At 64.2% G+C, this 27976-nt stretch overlaps 1 protein-coding gene across 4 annotated transcripts in view; it reads left to right on the top strand.

Moving 5' to 3' along the window:
* The window catches only part of MAD1L1 (mitotic arrest deficient 1 like 1), a 233454-nt gene that overhangs the window by 186410 nt on the left and 19068 nt on the right, over window positions 1-27976 (top strand). For all 4 annotated transcript variants that reach the window (XM_088833067.1, XM_055410437.2, XM_055410436.2 and 1 more), the window contains 2 exons: window positions 1452-1659; window positions 20782-20972. In XM_088833067.1, coding sequence (XP_088689193.1) covers window positions 1452-1659; window positions 20782-20972 — 399 coding nt within the window. The remainder of the gene's footprint in view (window positions 1-1451; window positions 1660-20781; window positions 20973-27976) is intronic.

The following is a 27976-nucleotide window of genomic DNA, read 5'->3' as shown; positions in this document are numbered from 1 at the left end:
GGGGCAGAAAAGGGCTGGCAGCGTCTCCACACGCCCCCCTCCATTTTAGGGCCACAGTTAACAGCTGGCTGGCAGTGGCCACACAAGCCTCTGGTGACTTGGAGGGCTGGTGTAAATGCAGCTTCGCTCCCGCCCTGGGGCGGCTGCTCTGCAGCATGGCCGTGTCACCCCCCTGCCCCACCTCCCGGGTGTCCCAAAGCTTTCCAGTGTCCTTGCCTGAGTAAAGGTGCTGTTCCCACTGCTGCCCCTGGAGGAGGGCGCTATGGGCAGAGGTCCCAGGCAGAGGTCCGGTTTTCTAAGAGGGCGTCTCGGTGTTGGAGTGGAAGAAGATAACCACTCAGCTGGCCCAGCGGCCCTCACTGGGAGGTGGGGGGACCTGGCTGGCAGGCCCACGGCCCCTCGACCAGGGACACAGCGAGTCTCTCTTCCTGCGCCTGGGGGAGTGACCCTCGGGCCCCCTTGCCAAGGCCCAGGCCTTCCCTTAGTGCCTGCCCTGCGGGGCTCCCGCTCGTGGGGGGTGCCCAGGGAGTGACAGCTCTTGCTTTGGCTTCCAGAGCCTCAGAGCCGAGCTTCCCTCCTGGGGACTCCTGGACCAGACGGCAGGAACAGAACTGAGAGTGGGGTTTATTCAGCAGTGGTCTGTCCACTCCCCGCTAGTGCCGGGGGGTGGGGTGACTGTCCGGTGACCTAACCTGGTGCCAATGAGCCTGACGGGGGTGGGGACTGAGCCTGACGGGGGTGGGGGCGAGCCTGACGGGGCTGGGGGGTGAGCCTGACGGGGGTGGGGGCCAGCCTCACGGGGGTGGGGACTGAGCCTCGCGGGGGTGGGGGTGAGCCTCGCGGGGGTGGGGATTAAGCCTCGCGGGGGTGGGGGTCGAGCCTCGCGGGCGTGGGGGCGAGCCTGGCAGGGGTGGGGGCGAGCCTCGCGGGCGTGGGGGCGAGCCTGGCGGGGTAGGGGCTCCCCGGTGCTCGTGGCGGGAAGCTGGGGCCGGGCTGGCCCAGCCTCATTCAGTGCACGACCTGGGCGAGTGCACCCAGCCAGCACGCCTGCAGGGACGCCCAGACGTCCGGCGTGGACGTTCATTGACCCGCTGCTCCAGCTCTGCCTGCACCTGTCCCCTCGGCTAGCGTCATGTGTCAGTAACAGGAACCGTGGCAGGGAGGCGTTCGGGGATCCACTTCAGTGTCACGGCTTTCTCAAGCGTTTAAATCTTAAAGGCCGCATCCCAGTGTGAAAGCCTGGCACAGGAGGGTCGCTGCGAGGCTGGCGAGGACCCAGGCGTTCGCGGATAGTGTCTGAAAGCACGCACTGGACGCTGCTGCTTGGTGGGATGCGGATCAGAGCGGGGGGCTCGCGCACTGCCTCCTGCTGATGCCCCAGAGGTGGGGGGCAGGCACCCCGCGGGCCGGGCCGCACTCGTGCTGACTGTGCGCCCGTGGCCCTCCCACAGGGCGACTATGACCAGAGCAAGACCAAGGTGTTGCACCTGAGCCTGAACCCGGCCGGCGCGGCGCGGCAGCGGCTCCGCGAGGACCAGCAGCAGCTGCAGGAGGAGTGTGCGCGGCTGCGGGAGCTCGTCCGCGCCCTGGAGGCCGGCGGCCCCGTCCCTGCTCACCTGGAGGCCACCGCAGGGCTGCCCTCGTCCCGGGAGGTGGCAGGTAGGCCCCCGTCCTTCCATCTGTCCCTCCATCCAGCCCACGCAGGAGCTGGGCCACGGGCCTCCGGGGGGTGGGGGCCCCGGCCTGCAGAGTGAGCGTGGCAAGGACCCGAGGTGGCATCTCTCCAACCCGGGAACAAGTTAATACCATTTATTAGCTCATGTGAGTCCATTAATCACACGGACACCAGTGCTCCAGGAAGCAGGGGCCATCTCTCACAGTCTAAGTATGTTTCCGGATGCAATGAGCCCTCTGCAGGCCCTCTGACAGGCAGGGGGGTTGGAGCTGCCTCTTCCACCACAAGGGTCTCACCAGCCCTGGAGCTCTAACTCTGGGCCGCAGTCTCTGACCTCACAGCTTATCTCTGTGTCCAGGCAGCACAGTGAGCGTGAGCCTGCCTACTGCATGCCGAGGTCCCCAAGGCTGGCCCTCGGGCAGACAGCAGGTCTGTCACCGCTTCGCAGGGAGGGCACCGTCTGGGGGCTCCATTTTCCCAAGGGTCACCCAGTCCGGCCCCAGGGGGAGCCTGGGGGCTGGGGGGCACCTGCAGCCTCTCTCTGCCATCAGAGGGTACCTCCCAGGGGTCATCCAGTCCGGCCCCAGGGGGAGCCTGGGGGCTGGGGGGACGCCTGCAGCCTCTCTCCTTTGTCAGAAGCTGCCAGGCACTGCTGCCTGCCCTAGGACTCAAACGGCTGGTGGGGGGCACTCCCCGGCCCCCCCGGAGTGCGGCCCCCGCTCCCGTGTCTGCTGCTGGCTCTGCTCAACCCCACCCCCGCGATGTCTGCAGGGCGTCCGTGTCGGGAGGACACGGCTGCTGTTTTCCTGACATTTGCCGCCTGCGTTTCCAAGCAGCTTCTCCCCTGGGAAGCCCTTTCCGCTTCCTCCGCCGTGTCTGCCGTGTCAGGCTTGGAGAGGGAGCACAGGCATCCTCACGTCTGGAGCCAGGCGCTGCCGTCGCCCTGTCCCCGGGGTCGTGGACACAGCCCCTCCAGCCCGTGAGCTCCCACTGTTGACCTCGGCCTGCAGCCAGCCTTTCTCGAGACACCTGGTCAGCGGTCACTGTCCCGTGAGGCCGTGGATGCGGGAGGCAGGCCCAGCACCAGCCCGCGGGCCCAGAGGCCTCGGTCAGCCGCGGCTGTGACTGGAGCGAGTCCGGCCATCCTGCGGGACCCCGCTCCGCCTGCTCCCTGTCCCCAGGGCGTCCCGGGCAGTCCTGGTCCCACGCCTGTCAGCCCAGGGTCCTCTGTGAGGCGGGAGTCTGTGTGCCGCCAGGTTCAGCGGGGACCCTGAAGTGTGGATCTGCCGGCCCCCACAAAGCCCTGGCTCCCCAGGGCGTACTCATCTTCCAGCTGTGTTCCTGCGGCCGGGCGTGGGGCTGGCGGACGGTGACCCTGGGTGTCATGTGAGGCGCACGCCCTTTCCTGCCCCCGCCTCTCCTGTCCTGTCTTCAGGAGGCTGGCGTTGGCTGCCCAGGTGCCGCCCAGCTGATTCTGGGGCCAAACTGCCGCTCAGCCACCAAGACCACCGTGAGGGATTCCCTGCGGCCCGGGGTGGGGGGCTTCCCGGCCCCGAGAGCCAGGCGAGGCCTCCCACGGGGTCCTCAGCAGGCGGGCGGCCGAGCGTGGTCTCCAGGCCCGCACTCTTGATCTCTCCCCGAGCTCCTCCAGCCCCGCTTCATGAGTCGCCTGTGTCCTTGACGAGTTCAGGAGCTGGAAATGCAGACTCGGGTGCCTCAAGGTGGCTCTTCATTCTGCACAAGGATTCACACCATCTGACGCGACAGACCGTTTACTCCTCAAGTCTGTCACTCCTCCGACCGGCGGGCCACATGCTCAGCTGTGGGGACACAGCTGCTCGGAGCCTCCTGGGGCACCCAGCACGCGCCCAAGGGCACTGTGGGCGTCCAGGCTGACGGCCGGTGGAACCGCGGCCCCTGCTCTGCCGTTGTCCCTGAGGCCCCACGGAGAGCAGGACCACGGCAGACTTCTGTCGGGACAGCCGGTGGGGGGGTGGTTTAATGGTGAGTGACTTAGGAAGAATGGCTCCAGGCAGCTGTGGTCGTGGCCGGAACCAGGCTGAGTGATGCCACGACCCTCCCCAAAGGCTGGGAATTGGCAGCAAGTGGTGCTGGGGGAGGGGGCATGACCGCCAAGCTCAGGAGCAGGAAGGGTGCTTGCCCGAGGTGTAGCCAAGAGGCCCGCCAACCCCAGCCTTCACCCAGCTCCGTCTGCGGGCTGCAGCCTCTCTCCCAGCAGACTCGGATCAGACCGCTGCCCCAGGCATGCGTGGAGGTCCCCAGGCCCATCTCAGACCTGCTGGGTCAGAATCCCAGGGGCCTCACCCCACGCCTTTCACCCGCTGGAGCCTGACGGACCCGAGGAAACATGAAGGCACTCGGTTACCGCTCAGCGGCCCTGGAGCTGAGCTGACCGGCTGGCAGAGCCCAGTGCTGGCTGTGACAGGGTTGGCTGACGTGTGGGGGTGCAGAGCCAGGAAGTGGGAAAGTGTGCCTGGAGGACACCGGCCGTCAGAGGGATGGAGACGGGCAAGCGTGTCCCCAGAGACCGGCGGGGGGGGCACTCTGAGCGCAGCGTTCGGACGGGAGACCTCAGAGTGTTCCAAAACGGAAAACAGCCAACTTCTGGAAGTTAAGAATCTAAGAGTTAAATGATGATCTGAAGAGTGGATTGTTAAGACAGAACTGAGAAACTTAATCTGAAAAGCAGAGACGCAGACGGCGAGGCGAGGCGCCGGCAGCCGTGAGGTCCACCGTCTCAGTCCCAGCCGCCCCGCGGAGGCCAGGAGGACAGGCCACACGCGCGCTGTCTGGGGGCCCTTCACAGCACGGAGCGGGTGCCTTTATGGGTGGGGCTGCTGGGCAGAGCCCGTGGTGGCAGAAAGCCCCCCACACGCTGGAAAAGTGGGTCAAAGGCCAGGGATCACAAGATGTCCCTTCTCAGCGGCAACTCTGGCGCTGGGACCGCGGGCGCTGCTTCAGGTCCCCCGGAGCCGTGACAATGCCCGGCGCCTCGGTGGTGGCTCCTAAGCTCCCAGCGGACAGACGGCGGGGCCACTGAGTAGCTGAATGGGTGCCCGGCCTGTGCGCGGAGCTGTTAGCGCCTGGCCTCTGTTGCTGTGTTTCTGTCTGGCCAGGCTTCGCATGGTCAGCATAGTCACAGCTCAGCAAATGCCCTCCCGGGCTGTCCGCGTCTGCCTCAGTGCCCAGGACTCTGGCAGCGGGGCCAGGCAGCTGGGCTCTGACCTGTGACCTCCCTCCAACTGTAGAAATCTCAGCACATGGACACCCTAACCTTCAGAGTCTCGTCATGGACAGAAGGGCCCTCCCTGCCTTCCCCGTGGCCTGCGGGCCAGCCCCGTACCCCGGATGGGCTCGTCTGCTGTGTACACGGCGTGGCCTTGGCGCTCAGCCCGCAGATGCCCTGAGGGTCTTGTAGGCAGGCGTGGTCTCCACGGTGACACCTAGCGGCCAGGATAGGGGCGGCCCAGCCATGGAGGTGCCCCGGCTCCCTCGAGCCAGGAGCCGCCCTGGGGGCCAGGAGGGACAGTGCGGGGCAGCCGCCCAGCCACGGGTGACCACTCCATGACAGGTGGGGGAGCCTGTAGCCAGCTGTTCCTAGACCTTGGCCTTAGGACAGCCCCTGCCAGGAGCACGGCCCTTGGTTGGCGGGAGCCTGAACCCCGTCTCCCTGCCCCCACCTGAGCTGGCTCAGCTCCTCCCATTTCTCCCCACCCACCCAGCCTGGGCCAGAGAGATTACTAATTGGGGCTTAATTAGGTAATGCATTAATATTAAAATACCTAATCTTGTCAGAGCGATGCACAGGAGGTGATCAGACTTGTCCCTGCCTGACTATGCCACCGATCCCACGGGGTCCCTGGAGAGGGCTGGGCCTGGGCCCCTCCCTGGAGCCCCGCTCGCTCTGCCCAGGGAAGAGGCCACCACGGGGAGGCAGCCACAGGCCGGCTCGCAGCAGCCGTGCCGTCTGCCCTGTCTCGTGCCTCTCTCTGCAGACCGAGGCTCACCCTCTTTCCCACTTCAGTGGGCGGCCGCCCTGCAGGGGGAGGACAGGGCTGCCGGGGGTGGGGGGAGGCACTGGGGGCCCCTGGCCAGAGCCGCCGGCCTGGATTAGCACTGGCTGGGACGTCACAGTGCTGAGCCCAGGGTCTGGGCAGCTGCGGGTCACCCATGAGGACGCTGAGGCTCCATGTGGCTTGGTGCCCAGCACGAGGTAATGGACTAGGGGCTACCTGTGGCCACTGGTCTGGCTGCCTGAGTTGTAGAGGTGGGTGTAACCTGGGTCAGAGAGCCGTGCTGGACAGGAGCTGACCTCTGAGCTCCTAGAGCCTTTGGGGAGCCTGCAGCGAGATGAGCCTTGCCTGCACTTTGCCGGCTGGTTGTTGTCAGCTGGAGGGGCTGCGTCTGAACAGGCAGGAAGACCGCAGGGAAGTGGGAAGCGGAGGCCAGAGTTGGGCCCCTCCGCCTCAGCCCTTCCCCATGCTCCCCGTCCCGCCCCAGCAGGACTGCGCTGTCCTTGTCACTGGTATCCTTCACCTCCCAGCCTGGCAGCAGGCTGGGGGGAGGCCTGCTGGGGTCTTCCAGTGCCCGAGCAGCACTTGGGTGAATCGGAAAAGCACTGTGGTGGCTTCGGGTGGAGTTGATGTGGAACCCGAGCCCAGAGAGGGTGGGTCAGACACGCCCAAACCGTGACCAAAGCTGGAAAGCAAAGGCGGGAAGTCACTGGGCCAGTTCCTGTGAGCGTTCTTGCGTTTCTTCGGGTGAACACGTGGGTCACGTGGTTCGTGCACTGTGACCCTCGAGGCTGTGGTTCCGCACCCTGGCTGGCCCCACAGAGGCTCCGTGGCTCCACGTCCCGCCAGCACGGGGCCCTTCGGTCATTCCCAGCTGTGTGCAGTGGAGGCCCACCGTGCTGTAACTGGCGTTGCCCTGACTCATGAAGATGTTGAGCACCATTTGTTTCATGCTAGCCCTTCCTGTATCCGCTTGGGTGGGTGGAGGCTCAAGCTTTTGTCCATTGTTTGTCTTTGGCTTGAGTCTGGAGGTTGCATTTCCTGGCAGAGTCTTTCTCAGAGCAGACACGTGTAACTTGAATGTGCTCTAGTGATCAGTTCTCCTTAGCGGTCAGATCTAGGGACTGTGGCAAACTCAAGTCGAGACGCTTTTGCTTTATGTCTTCTCTCTCAAGTCTTTTAGTTCTGCGTTGAAATCTGTGACCCGGTTTGTTAATTTTTCCTGTGATGTGAGATTAGGGCTGAGGGTCTTTTTTTTTGTCTGGGGGACTTTCTCCCGTAAGAGTCCAGTTACTCCAGCATCACGCGTTAGACGGTGCTGTGCCTCCATCGGTCACCTCTGTCAGCTGACCAATGCCGTGGTCCTGTCTCCCCCCGGCCCTCCCGCTTGCTGCTCCGAGTGTCCCCGCAGAGTCTTGGTAGCTGGACGGCAAGCCTTCAGGTCAGCAGCGTAATCCCTCCCACTTCACGCTCTTTTCTCGACATCGTCTGGCACCCCTGTTTCTGTTGCCTTTCTGTTTAGCTTCAGGATCAGCGTGTCTGTATCTGCGGAAATCCTGGTGAACTTTACACGGGGAATCCATTGACTCTGTAGATGAGTTTGAGGAGAATCAGTATCGTTACGGTGATGAGCGTTCCCAGTCCAGAACCAGCGTGTCTCTCCACTGACTGAGGCCTTCGAGTTGGTTCATTAGCATCTTGTGGTTTTCGGCACACACACCAGTTACCTGTTTTGGTTAGAAACAGACTTGTGTGTCTTTCATTTTTGTTAATTTTTAGTTACCCTCAGTGCGTGTTTTTCTTTGTCGTTTCCATTGTTCTGTGCTTGTGTATGGAAAAGGAAATGGCAACCCTCTCCAGTGTTCTTGCCCGGGAAATCCCACAGACAGAGGAGCCTGGCGGACTGTAGTCTGCGGGGTCAAAAGGAGTGGGGCGTGACTTAGTGACAAACAGCGACACGGAGACATGGCTGATTTCTGTGTGGGGCTGCAGCCCGTGACCTCGCTGAGGCTAGTCAGCTCTGGGAGGATTTTGTTTCTCATCGCCTGTGCCATGTCGTCCGTGAGCAGGGCCTGACGCCGCGCGGCTGGGACTTGACGACCGTGCCGGGCCGCGGTGGTCAGCGTGGGCACTGGCCCTCCTTCCGGTCCGGGGGACGTGCGGTCAGCTCTGGGCTCTTTGCAGATGCCCTTGCTCGTTCCCGTCTAGTCTGAGTCCACCGAGAGCGTTTGCCATGTTAGGTGTGGAGTTTCTCCAAATGCTTTTCTGCCTCACTTATAGGCTTATCTGGTTTTTCTTCCATAGGCTGTCAGTGCGGTGGGTTATTGTGAAATTTCTTCTGATGCGTTGGACCAGCCCTGCATCCCGGTGTCGGTCGCCCTTGCCTGTGGTGCGCTTCTCCTTCCGCGCGTCGCTGACTCGAGCCTGTGGTGCGCTTCTCCTTCCGCGCGTCGCTTCTCCTTCCCGCGTCGCTGACTCGAGCCGTCTTGTCGGTAGTCCTCGTCTCTGCTCGTCTTGGTCTGAACTCGTCCTGTTCTGTTGTTGTCTGACCCGGCCGAGCAGGAAGGGAAGGAAGGGCGTGCGCAGCCTGTCCCCTGTGCAGATGGCCTGTTTGTCCACACACACCGTCCCGAGAGGTGGTTTTTAAAGAGTGCAGTGAGTTCACTGTTGGCTTTTGCGTGTTGCTCTCATATCCTGTGTGAGCTCGGTCCCTTCAGTCATGTCCCGCTCTTTGTGACCCTGTGGCCCGTAGCCCGCCAGGCTCCTCTGTCCACGGCTTCTCCAGGCGAGAACACTGGAGAGGGTTGCCATGCCCTCCTCCGGGGATCTTCCCGACCCAGGGGTCGAGCCCAAACCCACGTTTCTTTCGTCTCCTACATTGGCAGGCAGGTTCTTGACCATGAGTGCCATCTGGGAATCCCATTATATCCTGCAACCTTGCTGAATTCACTGTACATGATACGTGCGTATAATGCGAATATGACACCTGTGAGCAGTTAGGGAAGCTGAAATCTAAGACATTATAACCATCCCTGCTCACTCTCCCAAGATGAAATTCCTGAGTGTAATTCTAACAAAGCACAGAAAAGGTCTGTGGCTGAAAATGACCGCGCCCTGAGCAAGGAGCCAGAGGGCTTCCAGTAAAGGAGGAGGCAGACTGCACTCAGGGGTGAGAGGCTACCCATCAGGAAGCTGCCCCTGCACCCGGGCTGGCCCCGAGCCGCGCTTACCACGGGAGGTCAGCTCCGCAGCCGTGGCTTCTTCCCCGGTCTGCCCGCGCGGGTGCGTCTCCTGGCTGCTGGGCGGCCGTTCCCTGCTTGTAGGTCAGCGCCTTCCTGAGGAGCCGGTGGGTTTCCTTCCTTCATCTTTCCCAGACCTGGAACTTATGAACCTGTGGCCCGAATCCAGTGAGGATAACTCATGGTCACCAGAGCCGTCAATAACCACACAGACAACCTTGAACTGGTGAGCGGACAGACCCCCTGGTGCAGCCGCCGCCCTGCCGCTCAGCGTGGAGACGGCCGACGACCTGTCCGGGGTTCCGTAAAGGGTCAGAGCCGCGTGTGGGAGAGGCCTCAAGGTCCCCAGGGCGCCAGGCCCTGTGGCGCACGTGCCGGGAGGGGCCGGGCGGCAAGTCAGAGACAGCACGGGATGCAGTGCTGGGCCCGCAGGCGCCTGCGCCTGGCCATACCCTGCAGATGTACACCCAGCGGGTCAACTTTACTGCATACTGAAGACTTTTAAATAGAAGTGGCGTCTCGCCGGGTCACCAGTAAGGACGCAGTCTCCGCTCCCGCTTCCGCTCGGTCTCATCGCAGCCAGGGCTCCTCTGTCTCTTCTTTTCCCGGTCTGTACAGAAGTTTAACTTCCTGTTTTTCTCTATGATGACTTTGTATGGAAAGTGTTGGCTTATTTTGGAGTTTCATCAGTCTGTTCCGTTTAAGCTTAGAAGGTTCTTTACTGATTAGATAAATTCCATTTTATTCTGTGACTTTTGGGCTTGTATTTTGTATTTAAAGATCTAATCTTCGGGGAATGTGTTTGGGGATGTGGCCTAAGGTAAAGGCCTCAATTGATCTTTTTCCTGATTTTAGAAGACTGCCCTGGTGCCGCCCATCAGATAATCGCTCCTTGCCCTGTAGGTTTATAATGGGTCTTTATTTTTCTTTGTCTTTATTCTGTGGCTGCTGGGCATTTATTTCATTTTTCTGTTCCACATCTTTAGTAACTACGACAGAAAGTATGTTTGCATATCCAGTGTAGAGCACGGCTTTTCCCTTTTCTTTCCTTTCATTTAGGTTTCCTTAGCTTGTTTATTATTCTAAGTGAATTTCAGAAATGTTTTGTCAAGTTCAAGAAAAAGCCATTGAGGTTTTGGTTTTTATTGACACTGCTTTAAAGATAAAAATTAGTTTGGTGGGCGAGTTTTCAGCTTCATTGCCTCCCGTGTCTCTGGACGGGTGGGGGAGCGCCAGGCCTGTGGGACTGAAGGGCCATGCTGGGGCACCCCTGGGCGCTTGGAGCCCCTCTCCAGGCGTGGGTCCCGGGACGCGTGCCTCTACCCCCGCCCCGCCCCTGGCCACCCTCTGCTGCTGGGCCGTGTCCGGAAACGTGGGTCCAGGCCACCTTCCTCCGTCAGGGGCCCGTGCATCTCCCTGCGCCCCCAGCCCCAGGCCCCAAGCCTGCCCGCTTCTCCTCCCATTCTCGCAGTTCTCCCGGGGTCGCCTCTGCTGGAAAAACAGGAACAGCTTGAGAGCCGGTTGCCCGGTAGCTCCCCAGCACGCTCACAGCGAGTGGCCTGCAGCTCCAGGTGCGCGTCTACTGGAGGCAGGACCCAAGCCCCAGAGAAGAGCCGGAAGCCGAGGGGGGGGGTGGGGGGGCGAGGGGCCAGGGTCACGCCCCTCCATCTCCGGCAGGGTGCGCGCCTTCTCAGGGACACGGCCCCACGAGCCAGGGGTCTGGAGGTGTGGGGAGGTCACCATGCTTGCTGACGGGGTCAGGCAGGGCCCCGGGGCCCGAGGGTGGGCACTGCTGCCCTGGCTGCTGCCCAGAGCTGCTGGGCGGTGGTTACCGCCTCCAGCATGGCTTCTCCAGAGCCCAAGAGGACCCCCGCAGGAGCCTGGACGTCAGCCGAGCCCCTGAGCCCGGGCGTACCCGGCAGGGGCGATGCCAGGTCAGCCCACTGGGGGGTGCAGAGATCCGCCCTCGTCAGCCGCTCCCAGGCAGGCTCTGTGTGGAAACCAGTGTCACTTTAATCACTGTGTGTCCCAGGCTGCTCTCTCTGCACTGTTTGTTTGTTCTTGGTGTCAGGTAATAAAGGGCAACACCATCAATTAGGTGTTTAATTGGGGTTGTAAGGGAGTCGTGTAATTTAATCTCCGGGTTTGCAGGCAGGCAGGCCGAGGGAGGGGTGTGCCAGCCCCTGCCGCAGTGGCGGCGGCCCCTCTGCCTCCTGCTACCCGTGAGCAAGTCCCTGGCGGCCCTGCCCTGTCCCTGGCTGCGGGCAGACCTGACGCCGTCAAGGGGCCAGACCCCGCATGGTCACCAGCCCAGCGCCCCCACCCAGCCTGCTTCTCCACGTTGGAAACAGCGCCAATGGCCAGGCGAGGCGGCCTGCTTAGAACGTGGGTGGCAGGGATGTTCCTGGGCAGTCAGCTTGTCTGGGCAGGAGCGGCTCCACAGGGCGTGTGTCTGCAGCGTCTGTGGGGTCCCCGCGCCCCCCTCTCCCTGGCTCCCGGCTCTTGATGGGACTCCTCCACGAGCTGTCTCCTGGGCATCGCGGGATTAGCGGGGTCAAAACTGACCTCCCCAGGCTACAGTGAGAGTCCCCAAACCTGTGAGAACGACACCGGCCCCTCGCTGCTGTCACCAAATGCTGGCAAGCAGCGGAGCAGCGGGAACTGCCATCTGTGGCTGCTGGGGGCGCGGGATGGCGCAGCCAGTCTGGAAGCCAGTTTGGTGTTTTCTTAGAAAGCGACCGGATGATCAGCCATCACACCCCTCAGCATTTACCCGAAGGAGCAGGACACGTGTATGTCCGCACAAAAGCCTGCAACTGCCACCGCCTGGAGGCAAGCGAGGAGGCCTCCAGGAGGCGAGTGGTGAGGGAACCGCGCTCCGCAGACAGTGGAACGTCATTCAGCACCAAGAACAGGTGATCCGTCAAGTCGTGAGGGAGACACGGAGGAAACTTCCGTGCCCGTGACTGAGGGAGACGACGGGCCCCGCGACTGGCGGCACACCCGTCTGGAGAGGGCGGAGTGGTGGAGCCGGGAGGATGCGGGGCGCCGGGGGGCGAGGTGGCGCCCAGGGAGCATTCAGGGCGAGGAGGCTGTCCTCGGTGCCCCTGGGAGGCCGAACGTTCGCCCTTACACATTCGGGCAGGCCCTCAGGCGGCACGGCCCTCAAGTGAGCGGCGTGGCCGTGGGGCCCGTGGCTTCTGGGCGGGCTCGTGAACAAGGGCCTCCTCCACTGGGACTGTTGGCGCCGGGCAGGGGGAGCGGCGTGGCATGGTTTTGAGGCAGTCTTTGTCACCTCCAGTCAGTTTGGCTATGAACCTAAAGCTCTTCTGAGAGTCTTTAGAAAGAGCAGCAACCTGGATGCCCAGTCGTCCGCTGTTCTACGTGAGCAGGGGTGTCCAGTAAACGCCGGGTGTTGTGCAGCAGTCCCGACAATCAGGCTCCGGGACGTTTGGGGCCCCCAAAGGGTCTCACTCCCGTTTGCAATGAGACCGCGCCCCCTGCAGCCCCATCGGCCTCTGGCTCTGTCGGTGGGTGCCCTCTGGATGCCTCGCAGGAAGGGGGTCCCGGCCCGTGGGCGTCTGTGTGACAGAAGGGTTGGCATCTCATCCCTGTGTCTCGGGTGACCCCCTCTGCACATGCTCCGTGGCGGGCCCCCCGTCAGCTGGTGCCCACGGACTGTTCGCATGCCCTGGCTACTGTTAACATCTGGGTCCGAGCCTGCGTGTGGACAAAGGTTTGCATTCCCCTCAGTGGGAACGGGGTTGCCAGGCTCTGCGGTATGTTTACGTCTAAGAAACGGCCAGAGGACCTCCTGGGGCGGCAGCGCAGTTCCCGTTCTTTGCGCACGTTGCCCAAGCGCCCGTCCTCCCGCTCAGCGCCCTGCGGCCTCACAGCTGGGCTCTGGGGCCTCGCTGAGCTGCAGCCACCAGGGCCACGTTCCTCTGGGGGCTCTGGGGAGGGTGCTCTCCTGCCGCTGCTGGAAGGCCCATGGCGGGCTCTCCAAATGCTCCACTGCCTTGTGGGCCCCAGAGGACCTCCCTCGCCGCCCTTGTTGGGTGGAGCATGTGGTGCTGGCTCTGTGGCTGTTCATGGTCAGGGGCCCTCAAAGGGGTGGGGGCTGGGCGGAGGTTGGGGGAGAAGGCTTGCCCGTGGCCGGGGGGCATCAGTGGCATCTTTTGGACCCTGTGGAGGAGGGGGAGCCATGTGCGTCATGTCTGGACTCTGCGGTGGGGGGGGCAGATGTCATCATGTCTGGACCCTGTGGGGGAGGGGAACCACATGCATCACATCTGGACCCCGTGGGGCAGGGGGAAGCCATGTGCTGTCATGTCTGGACTCTGCGGGGGAGGGGGAGCCACGTATGTCATGTCTGGACTCTGCAGTGGGGGCGGGGCATGTGCTGCCACATCGTTGGTGGTCAGCCCAAGCCCCACTCCCTGGGCCAGGAGCAGAGTTCATGCAGCCTAGATTCTGGTCCTGACAGCCACCAACTGCTGTGTGTCCTCGGGCAAGTCCCTTGGCCCCTCTGAGCCTCCGCTTCCTCCCCTGGCAGAAGCTGTCCCTGAGCCGGCACTGCCTGCTGCGCTGGGCGGTTGTGACCTCTGATGGGGGCCCTGTTTACCAGGACACCAGGGCCGTCTAGGCCGAGGGGCTGCAGGACCACCCGGCTGTCTCCTTCCCCTCCGCCGGTGGGCGTGTACATCGGGCTCTCTGCTCCTCACAGGCGGAGCCAGGACACTCTCCATGTGGTCACCTCCAGGCTGGAGCCCATCTTCCCTGTGCTTGCCCAGGCCTGGCTCCGCTGGGAAGCCTGTGTCCTGGCCCCGCAGACCCCGCAGGCTGCCCCCACCTGTCCACTGCTTCTTGAGCCGGCGGCCAGCTGGTTCCGAGGCTCTCTTTCTGCTCCCGTGCTATCTGAGGGGGTCCCTGCAGTTTGGCCACAAGGCCTTGCTGCAGACGTTGCAGCTTTAATAAACCGCCTTACCTCCAAAGGAGGAAGAGAGAGACAATTTAAACTCTCTTCTCGCCCAAAGCAGACAGATTGACTCACGAACAGCTCAGTCAATAAAAGATGAGCTCTGGAAGCCTTCCGTCTCTGAGAGGGAGCTCACCTTCCAGAGAGTTCATGTTCTGCGAGCCGACCACCAGGAATTAATAATACACACAGCGCGGGGTGGACAGAGCCAGACCCTCCTGGACCCACCCCCCACTCGGGACAGTGCCCGCTAGCCAGCAGCTCACAGCCACTGCCCCAGGCTCCTCCTGACCCGAGCCAGCAGGCCAGGGCCCCGGCATCTTCTGCTCCCTGGAGCCGCCTCCTCTGGTGGACAGCCTGCAGGGCGTGTGGAAGCCACTGGAGACCCATGTCAGCCAGCGGTGGTCTCACGATCCATCTCGGGGGTTGGAGGCGCTTGTCTTCCGGGTGGTCTCTGGCCCTGGTGTGTGTGTGAATGTGTGTGGAGGAGCATGCACGTGTGCGCGTGTCAGCACACGAGCATATCTCCAGGCGCTTTGCTTCTGACTGCCGGAGCCCATTTCCCTGTCCGTGAGGTGGGGGCGCGTGTGGTGATGCTTCGTGGGGTAGTTCCAAAGCATGAGACCAGCCAGCACGTGCAGAGGGAGGCTCGGCTGGCTGGACGAGCGGCAGTTGCGAGCCGTGCACCCAGGTCCCCCCGTGGGGGCTTTAGGTGGGAGACGTGGGTGGTTGGCAACCAGGCAGGTGAATTAGTCATCAGAGGGCGGTGAGCTCCACGAGGGGAAACCCACCAAACGTGGGGCCCCCAGAGGCCGTGCTGGGGCCTGGGCAGGGGGCCAGCCTTGTGCCGAGGCGGTCCGGAGGCAGGGCAGGCCTCACCGCAGGGCTGGCTCTGCCTGGTGGCCACCCGGCTCCCCTGCTGGCTGTCTGGGTGACACTGAGCAGAGCACTGACCTTCTCTGGGCCTGACCCCACATCTACCCTGCCCAGGGCTATGTGAGTCCAGGGAGGGCAGGCTGTGGCCTTCCATCCAGGCTCAGCTGGCCGTCTATTCCCGAAGGAGCTGGTGGGTCGGTGCTTGGTATGGCTCGGGCCAGGGGACAGGCCGCCCCCTGGGCCCCCGCTGCCGCGTCTCGGCAGTGGAGGAGGCTGGCTACCCAGGATCATGGTGTTGCATCCGTGCCCGCCTGTCACCCCGGGACTCTCCCACCCCGTAATCTGGTGGGCTGTAATTGCTGGTGTCTTTTCAGATCATTTCTGTGCAAGGTGACAAGCTGCTTGCCGAGTGAGCAGTTAACCACACAGCAAGGCCCGTTTGAAAGCCGGCACTGCGCTCACCAGGGTGGGCGTCTGCCTGGCAGCCTGGTGGCGGGCACGCGTGCTGCTCATCTGCATGTAATTCTAGGGCCGCGTCTCCTCTCTCGCGTGAAACGTGCAATTTCCGGCCCCATAGGGGGCCCGGGCTCATGGCGGAGAGAATGTTCTGGGCCCTCTGGCAGCAGTAGACTCCCCAGCCAGCGCGTGCAGGTCTCAGAGTCCTGTCGCTGAAGCCAGCAGCAGGGGTGGTGTGCCCAGCATGCCCTTCCTGGAAAGGGGTCCGGCCTGGGTGCTGTGTTGGGAGGGGAGCGTGGAACCGCGGAGCTGCCAGGCTGGCCGTGAGCCGCTCAGTGCCTGCAGACCACGCGGGCTTCTCTGCAGTCTCCCCTCCTCTCCTTCCCCAGCAGGAGGCTCTGCTGTGTCGGTGGGGCAGTCTCGCTCTGCTGTGAAGGAGCCCCACTTGTGGAGCTCGGCACCCGTAGACGCCCCACCATCTCCCCGCTCCAGGTGGCCCGTGGGGCCGGGGCACCCAACCAGTCCCTGCCCTGCAGCGCCAGCTCCCATGGTGGCTAATAAATTTGCATCAATATTTGATGCCTAATTATTAAATATTTTAAAATGTAAAACTGAACTAGTTTAGGTACTCTCAGACAAGAATAATTCAGCTCTGGCAGTGGCCCTGCGTGGGGCCTGAGCAGAACCAGCGGTGCTCGTGGCCTGCCGGGGCCCAAGGCTGAGCGTCCAGAGGCCGCAGGGAGCCCTGCTTCCCGGGTGGACCAGCCTGCGTCCGAGCCGCCTGCCAGGGCAGTCAAGAGAACCAGTCTGCCCCTGTCCCCAGCCTTGGCCTCCCTGTCATGGTGCTGGCCACGCTCCCCACCTCCTGTGGACGCGCTGAGGCCACGGAAGCTGCTCCTGGTGAGCGGTGTGGAGCTGGGCGGCCATCACTCCAGCCATGGCTGCCCCTGCTGTGCCCGGGGGGACGGGCTCTGTGTGAACGTGGGAGCTGGTGGTCCCAGCTCGTGGAAAAGCAGACGGTGCCCCCAGCCCGCGCGCGTCCTGCCCCCACTGCCGGCGGGACGGGCTCTGTGTGAACGTGGGAGCTGGTGGTCCCAGCTCGTGGAAAAGCAGACGGTGCCCCCAGCCCGCGCGCGTCCTGCCCCCACTGCCGGGGGGACGGGCTCTGTGTGAACGTGGGAGCTGGTGGTCCCAGCTTGTGGAAAAGCAGACGGTGCCTCCACTGCCGGGCAGTCCCGAAGGCCTTCCTCTCGCCATCTGTCAGGTGTCCTGGGAGTGGACCCTTTTATACAGAGAGATGCTCTAACAGTGAAGATGCAGCCTTTTGATTTTTTTGTAAAGCCTGAAGATCTCCGCATTACCTGTTCAGTTCAGTTCAGTCGCTCAGTCATTACCTAAGTGTTTTTTATTCACTTTTCAGAAAGAAAAATGACTCTGTCCTGAGTCCCCAAAGGACAATTTCAGAAGCTACTTCCAACTCCTAAACAGCATCGCTGCAGGAGCCCAGCCTGGACAGGCAGCCCTCAGGGGCCTGGTCCATGGCCAGCTCGGGGCCCCCCCGCTGTGGCAGCCACCTGCCCGAGGGTCACTTCATGAAAGGGCATGGGGAGGCCACTGGGGTCTGGTCTCAGCACCAGCCACTCTTGGTGCCATCAGCGCCCCCTCCCATCTGGGGCCCCCAGCCGCCCTGGGCTTTCATCACCATCGTCTCGGGGACAGAAGCCCTTTTGGAGCACCTGTGGTCACCTCGTGCTGCCATAATGGCCGTGGGCAGCGTCCTGGGAAGGGCGTGAGTGGCCCTCTGAGAAGGGCATGGGTCATCCCGTGACTGTGGCTGTGGGCAGCATCCTGGGAAGGGCGTGGGCCGTCCTGTGACTGGCCGCGTTTCTCACAGCCAGAAACACACGGTGTCCTGTGGGGACATACGAGTCTCACCCCCTCCAGGGCTCCTCTCGTTTCTCTGGCCTCCGCACTCCCCCAGTCCCGGGCCCTGCACACTTCCTGGCACTTAGACCACAGCCCGTCACAGCGGACTGGCCTCCCCGGGTGGCGTTCCCCTGCTGTCAGCCCCTGCCCCGCCATCCACACTCCCCTTCCCCTGCTGTTCCCACCCCGCGGCGTGTCCAGGGGCTTTGGACGGTAGGGTGGGGCTTCTTGGAGACTGCTGTCTGCCCTCAAGCCCCAGTCAGGAGCCGGTTTCCACACAGCTTTGCGGCCCCCTTCGTTGGGTCAGTGGTCAGTTCTGCCAGTGGCCCTGGGACTCGGAGTTCATGTGCATCCAGCTCCTGCTCCCTGCAGGAGGTGGCGTGTTCTGAGCCCACCAGCCTGGGAGATGCGGCCTCTGCTTCCGGAGGCTTCTGTGTGGTTTCCTTGACATTTCTCCTGCCCGCCTTCTGAAATCTCTTTGTGTAACATTCCCGCCAGCTCGGCATTGGGGCTCCCAGGGTCTCTGGTTTCATCCTGCCTTTGCTCTTTTCTGTCTGTTCTGTGTGTTTCTGGGAGGCGTCCTCTGCTGTCTGAGCCTCTCCCTGATGCCCATGGGAGCCTGACCCCCGCCGTGGGGTGGCCTCTTTGACACGGCTGGACGTTGCCAGAATCTGTCCATCCAGGTTGTCTCATTCTCGTCTAATTTGGAAGCTCCTGCATGTCCAGTGACCCTGGGTGTGCTTCTGTGGATGCTTCCTCTGGGGGGGTGGGGGAGGAGGCTGGCCGGGGGCTTCTCTGCCGGACGCTGATGTGGCAACCCGGAAGGGCTGCTGCCCAGCTGCTGGGGTTTGGGGCTCAGCAGGGAGCTCAGCTGCCAGGCCCCCTCACTCCCCCCCCACCAGGCACAGAGAGAGACCCTCTCACTCCCCCTGCAAGGCACAGAGAGCTGGGGAGGCCCTCTCCGGCTGTGCTGGTCAGTGGGGCTGGGGGGAGACCATCTCCACCACAGGTGTGTGTCCTGGGAGCATTTTGTGGGTGTCTCAGGAAGGGAGCATCTGAAACGGGCCTGTGGCCTGAGGCTGGACTCTGTCTCCTCCTGGGGAGGTGGGTCCCCTGGGGCAGGAGGAGCGGGGTGACGCCCTCACCGGGACCCTCAGACCCCGGCTGCCTACACTGGGCGCAGGCCACCCATGGGCACAGCTCAGGCCTTCTGGTGGGGTGGGGAGGAAGACTGCTCAGAGGAGACTGCCCACAGGCTGCAGGGCAGGAGGGGCAGGATGGCCGGGCGGGTCTCTCACCGTGGCTCAGGGCCCTCCCAGCTGCACCTGCTGCCCGGGCTGATGGGGAGGCCAGCGGCCCTGGGCAGGGCCCAGGGGTGAAGCTTTCATCCCTCGCACAGCGGAGCGGCCTGGGGGAGCTCCTGGGGGTGAGGGCTGGTGTGGGGGTAGGCAAGAGCTCAACCTGGGAGTGAGGGCTGGGGTGGGAGCTCAGCGAGCCGGGCAGCCGTTGGCCGCTGGCTGCTGTCGGCCAAGAGTGGCAATCGCCAGCAGGTCAGGCCCGAGGCCGGCCTGGGCCCTGGTGGGACGGCTGTGACTATGCCGTGGGCTCTGGGTCCCTGGTCCCGCCAGGGGAGGCCTCTGCTCACTCTGGGAGAGGCTGGGCCAGAGCGATGCTGTTTCCACAGAGGAAGGCCTATCTTTTATTTATTGAATCCAAGCCATTCGGTGAATTATTCATTCACCTTTATGTAAGCGATTGAGCTACATGGATTGTGGGGGCAGGTCAAGACACTGACTCTGCCCCGAATCAAAGGGGCCGCCCCCGGGGTCCTCCCTGGACTCACCCGCTTGGCAGGCTCTGCCGCCCCTGGCCTGCCCCCGTAGACCAGGCCACCCGGGCCAGGTGCCCTCGGCCTGTAGGATGCTGCCCCCGAGCCCTACGTCCCGGCCTCGCCTTGCAGGTCCCCAGCAGGTCTCTGGGCAGCAGGTGGCTCGGGTCACCCGCCTGCTTCTGGGGTCTGTCGGCAGGGGAACAGGCCGCATCTGCACACAGCGGGCGTCCCCTCTCATGACTGTGCTGCGTGCATCCAGCATCCAAGAGCTCATGGGCGGTGCGGCCTGTGTCCCAGGTGAGACGCCCCCACGAGCTCGGCCGTGAGCGCTTCCTCCAGAGCAGGTTTCCCCCCTGTTAACGGCCCGTCCTTCGTGGCTCGGCTGCGGGACAAGGGGAGAACCTGGCTTCAGAGTGGCCGGCCACCTTTCTAACTTCGGAGTCCGATTACTCGGTCAGTCAAGGGCCCCGTGCCCAGGCTCAGCTCTGGAGTGAGGGCGGCACTCAGGCCTTCGGGGCAGGAGACCGTCCAGGAGCGCGGGGGCCATGAAGAGGCCTGGCGTCAGGGTTCCTGGTTTGGGGCCGGGGGCGGCCGCTGCCGGGCTGCCCCAGCGCTGCAGGCTGCACGGATGAGACCTGGGAAGTGTGCTAGAACCCTGGCGTGCTGCGGAATCTGTGAGGGTCCGGGGTCAGAGGGCCCCGCCTCTGATGCGGATCTGCGGTCAGTGGTCGGTTGCTCGAGTCCGCGCTTGTGAAGCGGGGGGGCCCTGCACACACCTCGCAGCCGCGGTGGCTGCTGAGCACGTTGGGGCCTGACTGGTGGCTGCCACCCTCCCCCCAGCCGCGCTCAGTCCACCCTAATCCTCAACACGGCTGCATCCTTGGAACCAGCATGTGGGGAGAAGGGGAGGGTCTCTCTCCCTGGAATGCAGGCTCCCTGCCCGCCTGCCCCATCGCCTCTGGAAGAGACCCTGATGACATCCGTTCACCTTAAAGCGGCCCTGCCAGGGCGCCCACACCTGCACCAGACGCCCTGGGTCCTGAGGGTCAGCCTGGGGCAGGGGCCGCTCGTGTCCCCATCACTGTGAGGGGGTGGTTCTCTGGGAGGGCCGGCCGCACACTAGGCTGAGACTGGAGGCCTGGGGGTCCTGCACCCCCGGGCAGCGTCTGGCCTCACGGGCGACTCGCTTGCACCGAGTAGAGCCGGCTCGCTGATGACGGGGGCTGAGCCGAGGGTTACTTGCTGGGACGGCATCTCGAGGGGAGGACTCATGTAATCGCCGTGTGCGCTGGTGGCTTCCCACAGCTGCTTTCTCCCCGAGCAGCCTTGCACCTGGGGGACTGCAGGTGGGCCCGAGGGCCCTGCCCTGACCTCTCCAATTAGAACAGGGCCCAGGGTGCCTTGCCCAACCCCACACGCAGGGAGCCTGTCTTCTCCCAGCGTCTGGTTTCCAGGAGGCTGGCCAGGGAGCCACAGGCAGCGTGATCCCAAACCTCCAGATGACCTCTGCTCCCACGGCTCCCATCCCCGTGCTTCTCAGCGGCAGCCTGGGAAGTGTTTGCCACTCCCCGGGCTGACGGGACAGCCCCGGGGCTGGAGTGCGGGGTGGGGGTCCCTGTCTGGGCCCAGAGGAGGGTTGAGCCCGCCTGCTGCCCGGCTTCTCATCGGGAGCCGCGTGTGGCCGCCTGACCCCTGGACGTGGCGCGCCCTTCTCACCCCTGCCTCCCTGAGACCCTGGGGAGCTGACCGCCTCTCCCTTCCTGCAGAGCTGAAGAAGCAAGTGGAGAGCGCGGAGCTGAAGAACCAGCGGCTGAAGGAGGTCTTCCAGACCAAGATCCAGGAGTTCCGGAAAGCGTGCTACACGCTGACGGGCTACCAGGTGGACATCACCACGGAGAACCAATACCGGCTGACCTCCATGTACGCTGAGCAGAAGGCCGACTGCCTCATCTTCAAGGTGGGATGCGGCGCCCCCGGGCCCCTCCCTGCCCTCTCCCTCGCGTCCGCCGCCCCCTCCGCGGGGGGCAGGGCTCCGCGGCACAGTGCCCTCTGGGGCTGAGGGACAGGGTGAAAGGCAGGGAGGGGCCCTCAGCACCGCAGCCGGTGCAGCTGGACGGTGGTGGGCGCGGCCAGGGAGAGAGCCCCGAACCCGAGCGGCTCCCACAGCCGGGGGCCCCGGGGAGGGCTTTCGGGGGCCAGCAGGGTGGCTTTGGCTCCGCCCGGTGGGAAGTCTAAGCAGCTCAGTGCACCTCTGCCTTCTTGCTGGACCCCAGGGCGCTGAGTCGGGGCTGGAGCCCCATGTCCAGCATGGCCCCCTGCCTGCCGGCTCAGAGCACGTGCAGACTGTGGGCCGAGGGAGGGACCCAGAGAGAAGGTGGCTGGTGGGGCCCTGCTCTCCAGGCGGAGCGCCCGTTTCACTGGACTGGGACTCAGGGCACGTCTTGCCTGGCCCCAGGGGTCAGAATGATTCCCGGCCAGCCGAGCTCCACAGAAGGGTCTCAGGGGAACTGGCAGGAGCGGAGGCCAGCTCTGCCGCCTGGGACGGACACAGGCTCCCGGGGCCGCGGGTCCAGCTAAGGAATGACCACAGACAACAGCAGCCTCCGTGGTTGACTTTGTTTTTCCAAAGGTGGTTTCTCAGGCAGCAGGGGTGCTGAAGGCAGAGTGAGAAACAGCGGCACCATTGCAGGTGGGGGGCTCATGGGTACAGAGGGGCTGGTGGGCCTGGGCAGCCCCAGGGGGCGGGGAGCCACCTGCCAGAGCTCAGCCCCGCCGTCTCCCCGCAGGGCCTGGCCCCGGCCCCCCCGCCCCCAGGAGTGGGCCCGGAGCCCTCAGGCGTGTCCAGGTCTGTCCCGGGAGCTGGCGGCCAGGGTCCCTGTTGAGCTGTGAGGAGGGTGGGAGTTCCGGACGCCCCGTGTGCAGGCAGCCGCTTCTCCTGCCTGTGGGTGTCAGTGCCCCTGGGCCCTGCGGTGCTTGCCTGCGGCTCTGAGCCCCCATCCAGGCCCCGCTGACCACCGTGTTCTGGAATGGGCACTGCCTCCGTCCACTGCCCAGACCCATAAGCAGTGCAGACTTTGGGGTGTGGTGTCTGGAGGCCCCCACAGCTTGAGCCTTCCAGCAGGCCCTGTCACCCAGGGTCACGGCGGCCCTGCTGTCTGAGACCCCAGGGAACGGGGCCCAGGGATCCGGGGGGAGGTGCCTGCTTCTCGCCCGCTCACGCCAGGGCCGCGGAGTGTGCGCGCGCGCGCCCGCCTTGTGGAGGGGGCGTGGGGGCGGAGCGGGGCCCCTGGGCATGCACACGGGGTGGTTCTGTTAGGGGTGCTGAGCCCGGGCTCCCGCGTTGTTGTAACCCTGGAGTCCATGGTTCGCCCGTGTGTCGTCGGGGTCTGTGGGTTTTGACAAATGCGAGCCGTCGCGCCCTGAGCAGTCCTGCGCTCACCCCCACCTGGCGCCCCGGTCATCACCGGCTCCGTGGTCTTGCCTTCCCGGAGGCAGTAGACTCACAGGTTGGCCTCCTTATTCATGACCCGACTGAGGCCCCAGTTCTTCTCCTGACTTGACGGCTGGTTCCTCTTTCGCTCTGAGCCATCTTCCCCGTCTGGACAACCCACAGTTGATTTGTCCATCACTCACTGAAGGACGTGGTTGTTCCCAGGTTTCAGCAATTACAGATCACGCTGCTGTAAACAGGCTTAAACGTCTTCGGCCGCGTGAGCCTGTAAGCGCAGCCTCAGCCCGCGGGCGGCGCCGAGGCTGGCTTGCAGCTGGGTGGTCCAGGGGCTGGGGTTTGCCGGCCGCCTCCCTGCTTCTGCACCCAGAGCGCCTTCCCCCCGCTCGGTGCATCCAGGTCAGCTGAGCCGGCCCAGCTCAGGCGCGGCCTCTGCAGGAAGCAGGGGCTGCCCTCACCCCTCTGTCCTCCCAGCCCAGCCCTGAGGCAAGTCCACCCGGGGAGCTGGTCTCGTTCTCAGCCTGGCCTCGGGCCCAGAGTTGGTGGCAGGTCCCCGAGGGTCAGAAGCAGGGAGTGGAGTCGGGCAGCAGGGCCTGTGCCTGGGGCCCACTTGCACTCCATGGGGGTCATCCTGGGGGCGTCTACTCCTCCCCACAGCCCCTCGACCCCTCAGCGTTGGCTGTGGCCTTGAGCTGGTGATGGGTCAGTGTCTACGGGATGGAGGTGACTCCCGAGGCGTTGCCGTCAGGTGGGGGGACGTGCTGGACCGCGGGCCAGAGCCTCGGACGTGTGCCTGTCGCCAGCGCCTGCGGGCAGGGCACCTCGTGGCTCCGTGAGTGCACTGGCAGGGCACGTGGGTGTGCCGGGAGCCCCGCCTGCCTCTGTCCCCTCGAGCCCGCTCAGCGCGCCTCCGGGGGGCCCACGGCCCCACCCCTGAGAAGTCCATGGTAGGCAGTGCAGTGGGCCGGGTCCCTGGAGTCTCCAGGCTGTGCAGTGCCAGTGCTGGGGGTCCTGAGCTGCCCCTCCCCCACTTGCCCCCAGCCACTGTCAGCTGGTCCTCTGGCATCCAGAGCTTTCCCGGCAGAGACCAGTAGAGCGGCCAGAGGGCGGCCGCTCCTGTCCCGCCTGCCAGGCTCTGTTCTGCCCTGTGGGGCCTCAGGTGCTTACCTACAGGTGGGGGGGCCTGGTCCCCACTGACCGGACGCCCTGCTCCCTCACGGCCTGTCCAGCACACCCCGCCTGTTGGGCCCTGCCGACAGGCACAGCAGGGTCCGCCCCAGGGCGCCTGTTGTCAGCGGTCAGAGACTCAGGCTGAGGCCCCCATGGCCCCGTGAGTGTCCTGGAGGGCTGTTGTGCAGGCGCCCACGAGTGTTCGGCACCTACAGGCCCCGCTGCCCCCGGGGGTGAGCATGTGCCCCCAGCTGCCCACTGCATCCTGGGAAAGCGACTAGGATGAGCAAACATGTTTGCGGTGCCCCCACCCCACTCCAACCTCGTGGGGGGAGCAGGCCCCTCACCACCCTGGCTCACAGTACTACCCTGCCCTGGCACAGGCGTCCCATCCGCTGGACACAGGCCAGCAGCCTGCTGCGTTCATGGGGGCGGGAGCATGGAGAGGGCAGCCCCAGTGGAGGCAGGAAGGGCCGGGAAGCCCCCCCAACCCCGGGCATCCTCTGTCCACCACCCCTGCCTCCATAGAGAGAGCCACCTGAGCCAGGGCTGGGGCTGGAGAAGAGAATGGACTATGCTGGAGCCAGAACAAAGCACGAGCTAGGCCATGGGAGCGCTCCATGCGGCCTGGACTCAGGGCTCCGGACTGGAGCCAGCAGGCTTTGCTGGGAGGGCACCTCAGGGTTGCCAGTGACAGCTCTCATCTTGGGGTGGGTGCGGGGCTCAGAGGTGCCTCCTCTGCCCATGCTGACCTGGGCCAGGCCATGATCCGGGGCTCCTCAGCCAAGCGTGCCTGCCTGTTCTGGGCCTCAGGGTCGCGCTGGGACATGGGGGCCCTCCCCACACCTCTCTCTGCGCGGCAGGGCGCTGGGGTGCAGGCTGGGGGCAGCGAGAGCGGAGGCCTGAGACAGCGAGGACTCCGAGCTGCGGGGGCCCGGCCCTGGCCCTCTGTCTCCTACGTGATTGGACCTGGTGACGGTTTGTAGTTGAGCACGGGTCACCCATGATGGGGCCAGGGAGCAGGCATGGGAGCTGCAGGTGTGGGTGACTGGGCACCCACAGGGTGCTGTCCTGGGGGGTCCCGAGGCCAGCGGACTGCTAGTGACTGCCTCAAACAAGAGCCCCTCAGCAACTTGGGGGGCCCACCCAAGAACAACCCCAACCCCACCCCACAGAGCTGGCAGGCCCTTGTCCATGAAGGCTATCCCCAGGGGGCTTTGCCCCTGAGCTCATGTGCCGACCCCTGCCCCGCCTGCCCTTCCCTGCAGGCCCAGGCCTCGCTGCCCCCAGCCTCACCCAGCACTTGTCTCGGGGCCCTCATACCCTCCCCCCGGCCTGGCACAGGCGTCCTTACCCGGTCACGGGGCACCAGTTCAGGTGCCGTCCACCTGGAAAGGGCCCACTGCAGGACACTGGGGCTGGTGCTGTGCACCGCTGGGCTGTACTGAGGTCCCAAGGCCTAGTGGGTCACCCGGTGCCCTTGTCTAGCTCGTGCAGCCAAGACTCCTGGTGCAGGACTGCCTGCTCTCCCCGGGGAGCCAGACCTCCCCCCGAGCTGACGCCGCAGGGCTGAGCAGGAGCGCTCGTCTGGTGGCCGCCCTGGGCGGATGCTGAGTCTCCCGGGCCGCCGGCCCTGATTAACTGTGCAAACCTCATTAGTTCACATCAGACTTCATGGAAGGTGCTCCTCCAGGGGCCGCGTGAGCAGCCTCTGCTCTCCCAGGAATGGCCCCCCTCGGCTCTCAGCCCCACCCGCCCAGGCACCACAGTCTGTCTGCCCCTCCTCGAAGGCGCTGCTGCTGTGAAGAATATTAAAGCAGTTTTTTCAGGAGAGGGAAGGGAGCACGGAGATCCCTGCATGGGCCGGCGTCCGGTATGGTCCCCTCGGAGCTGGGGCCGGGCTGGGCTCTAGTGTCTGTCCTGGGGGCATGGCCGTGGCACAGGGGCCCGGCAGAGCCCCTCGGGGAGCTGGAGTCTTGGGGACTGCTGGGCCGGCTGGGCACTCTGACGGTGACCCTGCCACGGGGCAGCCTCACCATCTGTCCTCTGCCCCACGCACACGGGGTCAGAAGGCTGCGCGTCGAGTCCAGGGTGGGGGCCGAGGGGAGCTGCCCACTGTCCTGTTCCTCAGCCCCGCCTGTCACAGCCCCGCCTTCTGGCTTCCCTGAGACCCACCGACCGCCCGTCCCTCTAGCCTCAAGGCGAAGAGGGGCCCTGATGTCACCCGCGGTGGCCCCTGGCCTGGGTCCTGGGGGCTGCCCTCCTCCACACGGCCCCTCTGTGGCTCACAGCTGCACCCCTTCGGGAAAGGGCCTGTGAATGCAATGACGGAGCGCCCCTGGAGACGGGTGGAGACCCCTGGTAGGGCCGCAGGGCGGGGCCCCAGCTCGCCCTCCATCCTCAGGGCCTGGCGGACCCCAGGGCTGGACAAGCGAGCTGACCGGGCCAGGGTGCAGGGCCCGTTGCACCCCGCCCCACCCGCATGGAGTCCTGTAGCTTTAACTCACCTGGGAACCAGAACCCCAGGGTCTGGGGAGTCAGGAGCCTGGGGGGTTGCTGATCCCATGGGCAGGGGCCCGGCACATGCCCAGCTTCCCGCAGCCAGCCCGGGTTGGGGGCCGGGTTTCCCCTTACATGGGGAAGGTGGCTTGCTTTCGGGTCAGAAATCCTCAGGTCAGGATGGACGTTCAGAGTCCCAAGGTCAACATGTGTCTGGGGCAGGCTTGGAGCTGAGGAGTGAGCAGTGCCCCCCCAGGACAGTCCTCCAGGCCAGTGCTCCTCTTCCGACTCCCAGCTGGTGATGGTGGTGGGTTCTCTCAGGCATTGCCCGGGGCAGCTCCTGCCCCGCCACCTTCTTCCCGTGGTGGGGTGGGGGGCGCTTCTTTGGGGCTAGCCTGGCCGTTCTGAGTCCCCGGGTCCCCTCCCCAACCAGCCGTGGGCTGCCCCCCACCAGATGGGGACGAGGCTCGGTGCCGCTCTTTTGTGAGTGTCGAACTTGTTTTCGTGGTTACCGTATGGCAGGCAGTGTTTGTTTTCATGTTATGCTGGTGATACAAAGCTTGCTTCCAAACTGAGCCTATTTAAGTTGATAAGGATAGTTGATTTAAAGAAAAACATTAAGTAAATGACAGACATGGCCGGCGGCACGCGTGGACAGCTGCCACTCAGAGAACCGCCATGCGCCTGCTCACTGGCCGCCTGCTCAGCCAGCAGCAGCTCCTCACCACACAGAGGGTTCCCAGGGAGCTCCCAGCTCACAGGGGCCGACACAGGCATCCTCTGACCCGGGGGCTGCAGGCTCCCCGCCCCTCTCCCCCGACTCAGCTGAGATGAGGCCCTGATGCCAGCCTGCAGGCTCCAGCACGCATGCCCCCGGACCCCCGCCGTTAACGACGGAGCTCCTGCAGTGATTTCCCCGGCTCTCAGCCTGACCCCGTGGTGAGGAAAATCAAGCTGAAATTAAATCAAATTTCAAATGTTAAGCTAACCAATTAAAAAAGCAATCACACAGAAACATGCGTTTTTCAAAACACCGTTGTTTACTCTGCCCTAATTAAAGTGTGCAGGAAGGAGGTCTGGGCTGCGGGGCAGCGAGTCCAGTGCTGACACTGTCCCTGTGACATGTCCCTGGCGGGTGCAGGGCAGAGCCCAACCCAGAGCCCTCCTTGGAGTGCAGACCTGCGGGTCCCGGCCCCTGCCTGTTCCTCTGGCCAGGAGTCCAAGAAGGTGCTGAGCACACCTCTGACCGGGCACCAGCGTCCTGGGGCAAGACATCCCTGGGCCCAGCCCCCCAGCGAGGAGGCCCAGCCTGGCCTTCACCCCTGGGTGCATTGTCTGCCGGCAGTGTCCCCTCCAGCACTTCTGCTCCGTCTCCTGCTCCTCTCCTCTCCCTGGTGGCCTGGCCTGTCCTGCACTTGGGATCAGGACTGGAGCCCATGTTCATGCAGGACAGGCTATGTCCATGGGTCAGGGGCTGGCGAGGAGTGAGAACGCTTCAGCCAGCACTGCCCAACGCCATCTGAGACTCAGTGCTGTCTGTCACCCCTGATGTTTCTCACAGAGCCGGAACAGATAACTCTGAAACTTACATGGAACCACAGAAGACCCAGAATTGCCAAAGCAATCCTGATCAAAAAGAGCAAAGCTGAAGGCAGGACCCTCCCAGACTTCAGACGATGCTGCAAAGCTACAGCAATCAAAGCAGCATGGCAGTGGCACAGAAACAGACACGTGGATCAGTGAGACAGACCAGGGAGCCCAGCAGCAAACCCACGGATCAAAAGGCAAGAATACATAGTGGAGAAAAGAGCGTTCCTTCAGCAGGTGGTATTGGGAAAGTTGTA

The sequence above is a fragment of the Moschus berezovskii genome, chromosome 27 (assembly GCF_049115385.1).
Source record: "Moschus berezovskii isolate FMDL1 chromosome 27, NW_MosBer_1.0, whole genome shotgun sequence".
Lineage (NCBI taxonomy): Eukaryota > Metazoa > Chordata > Mammalia > Artiodactyla > Moschidae > Moschus > Moschus berezovskii.
The sequence above is the reverse complement of the archived record's forward strand: the minus strand, read 5'-3'. Positions and strand labels throughout refer to the sequence as shown.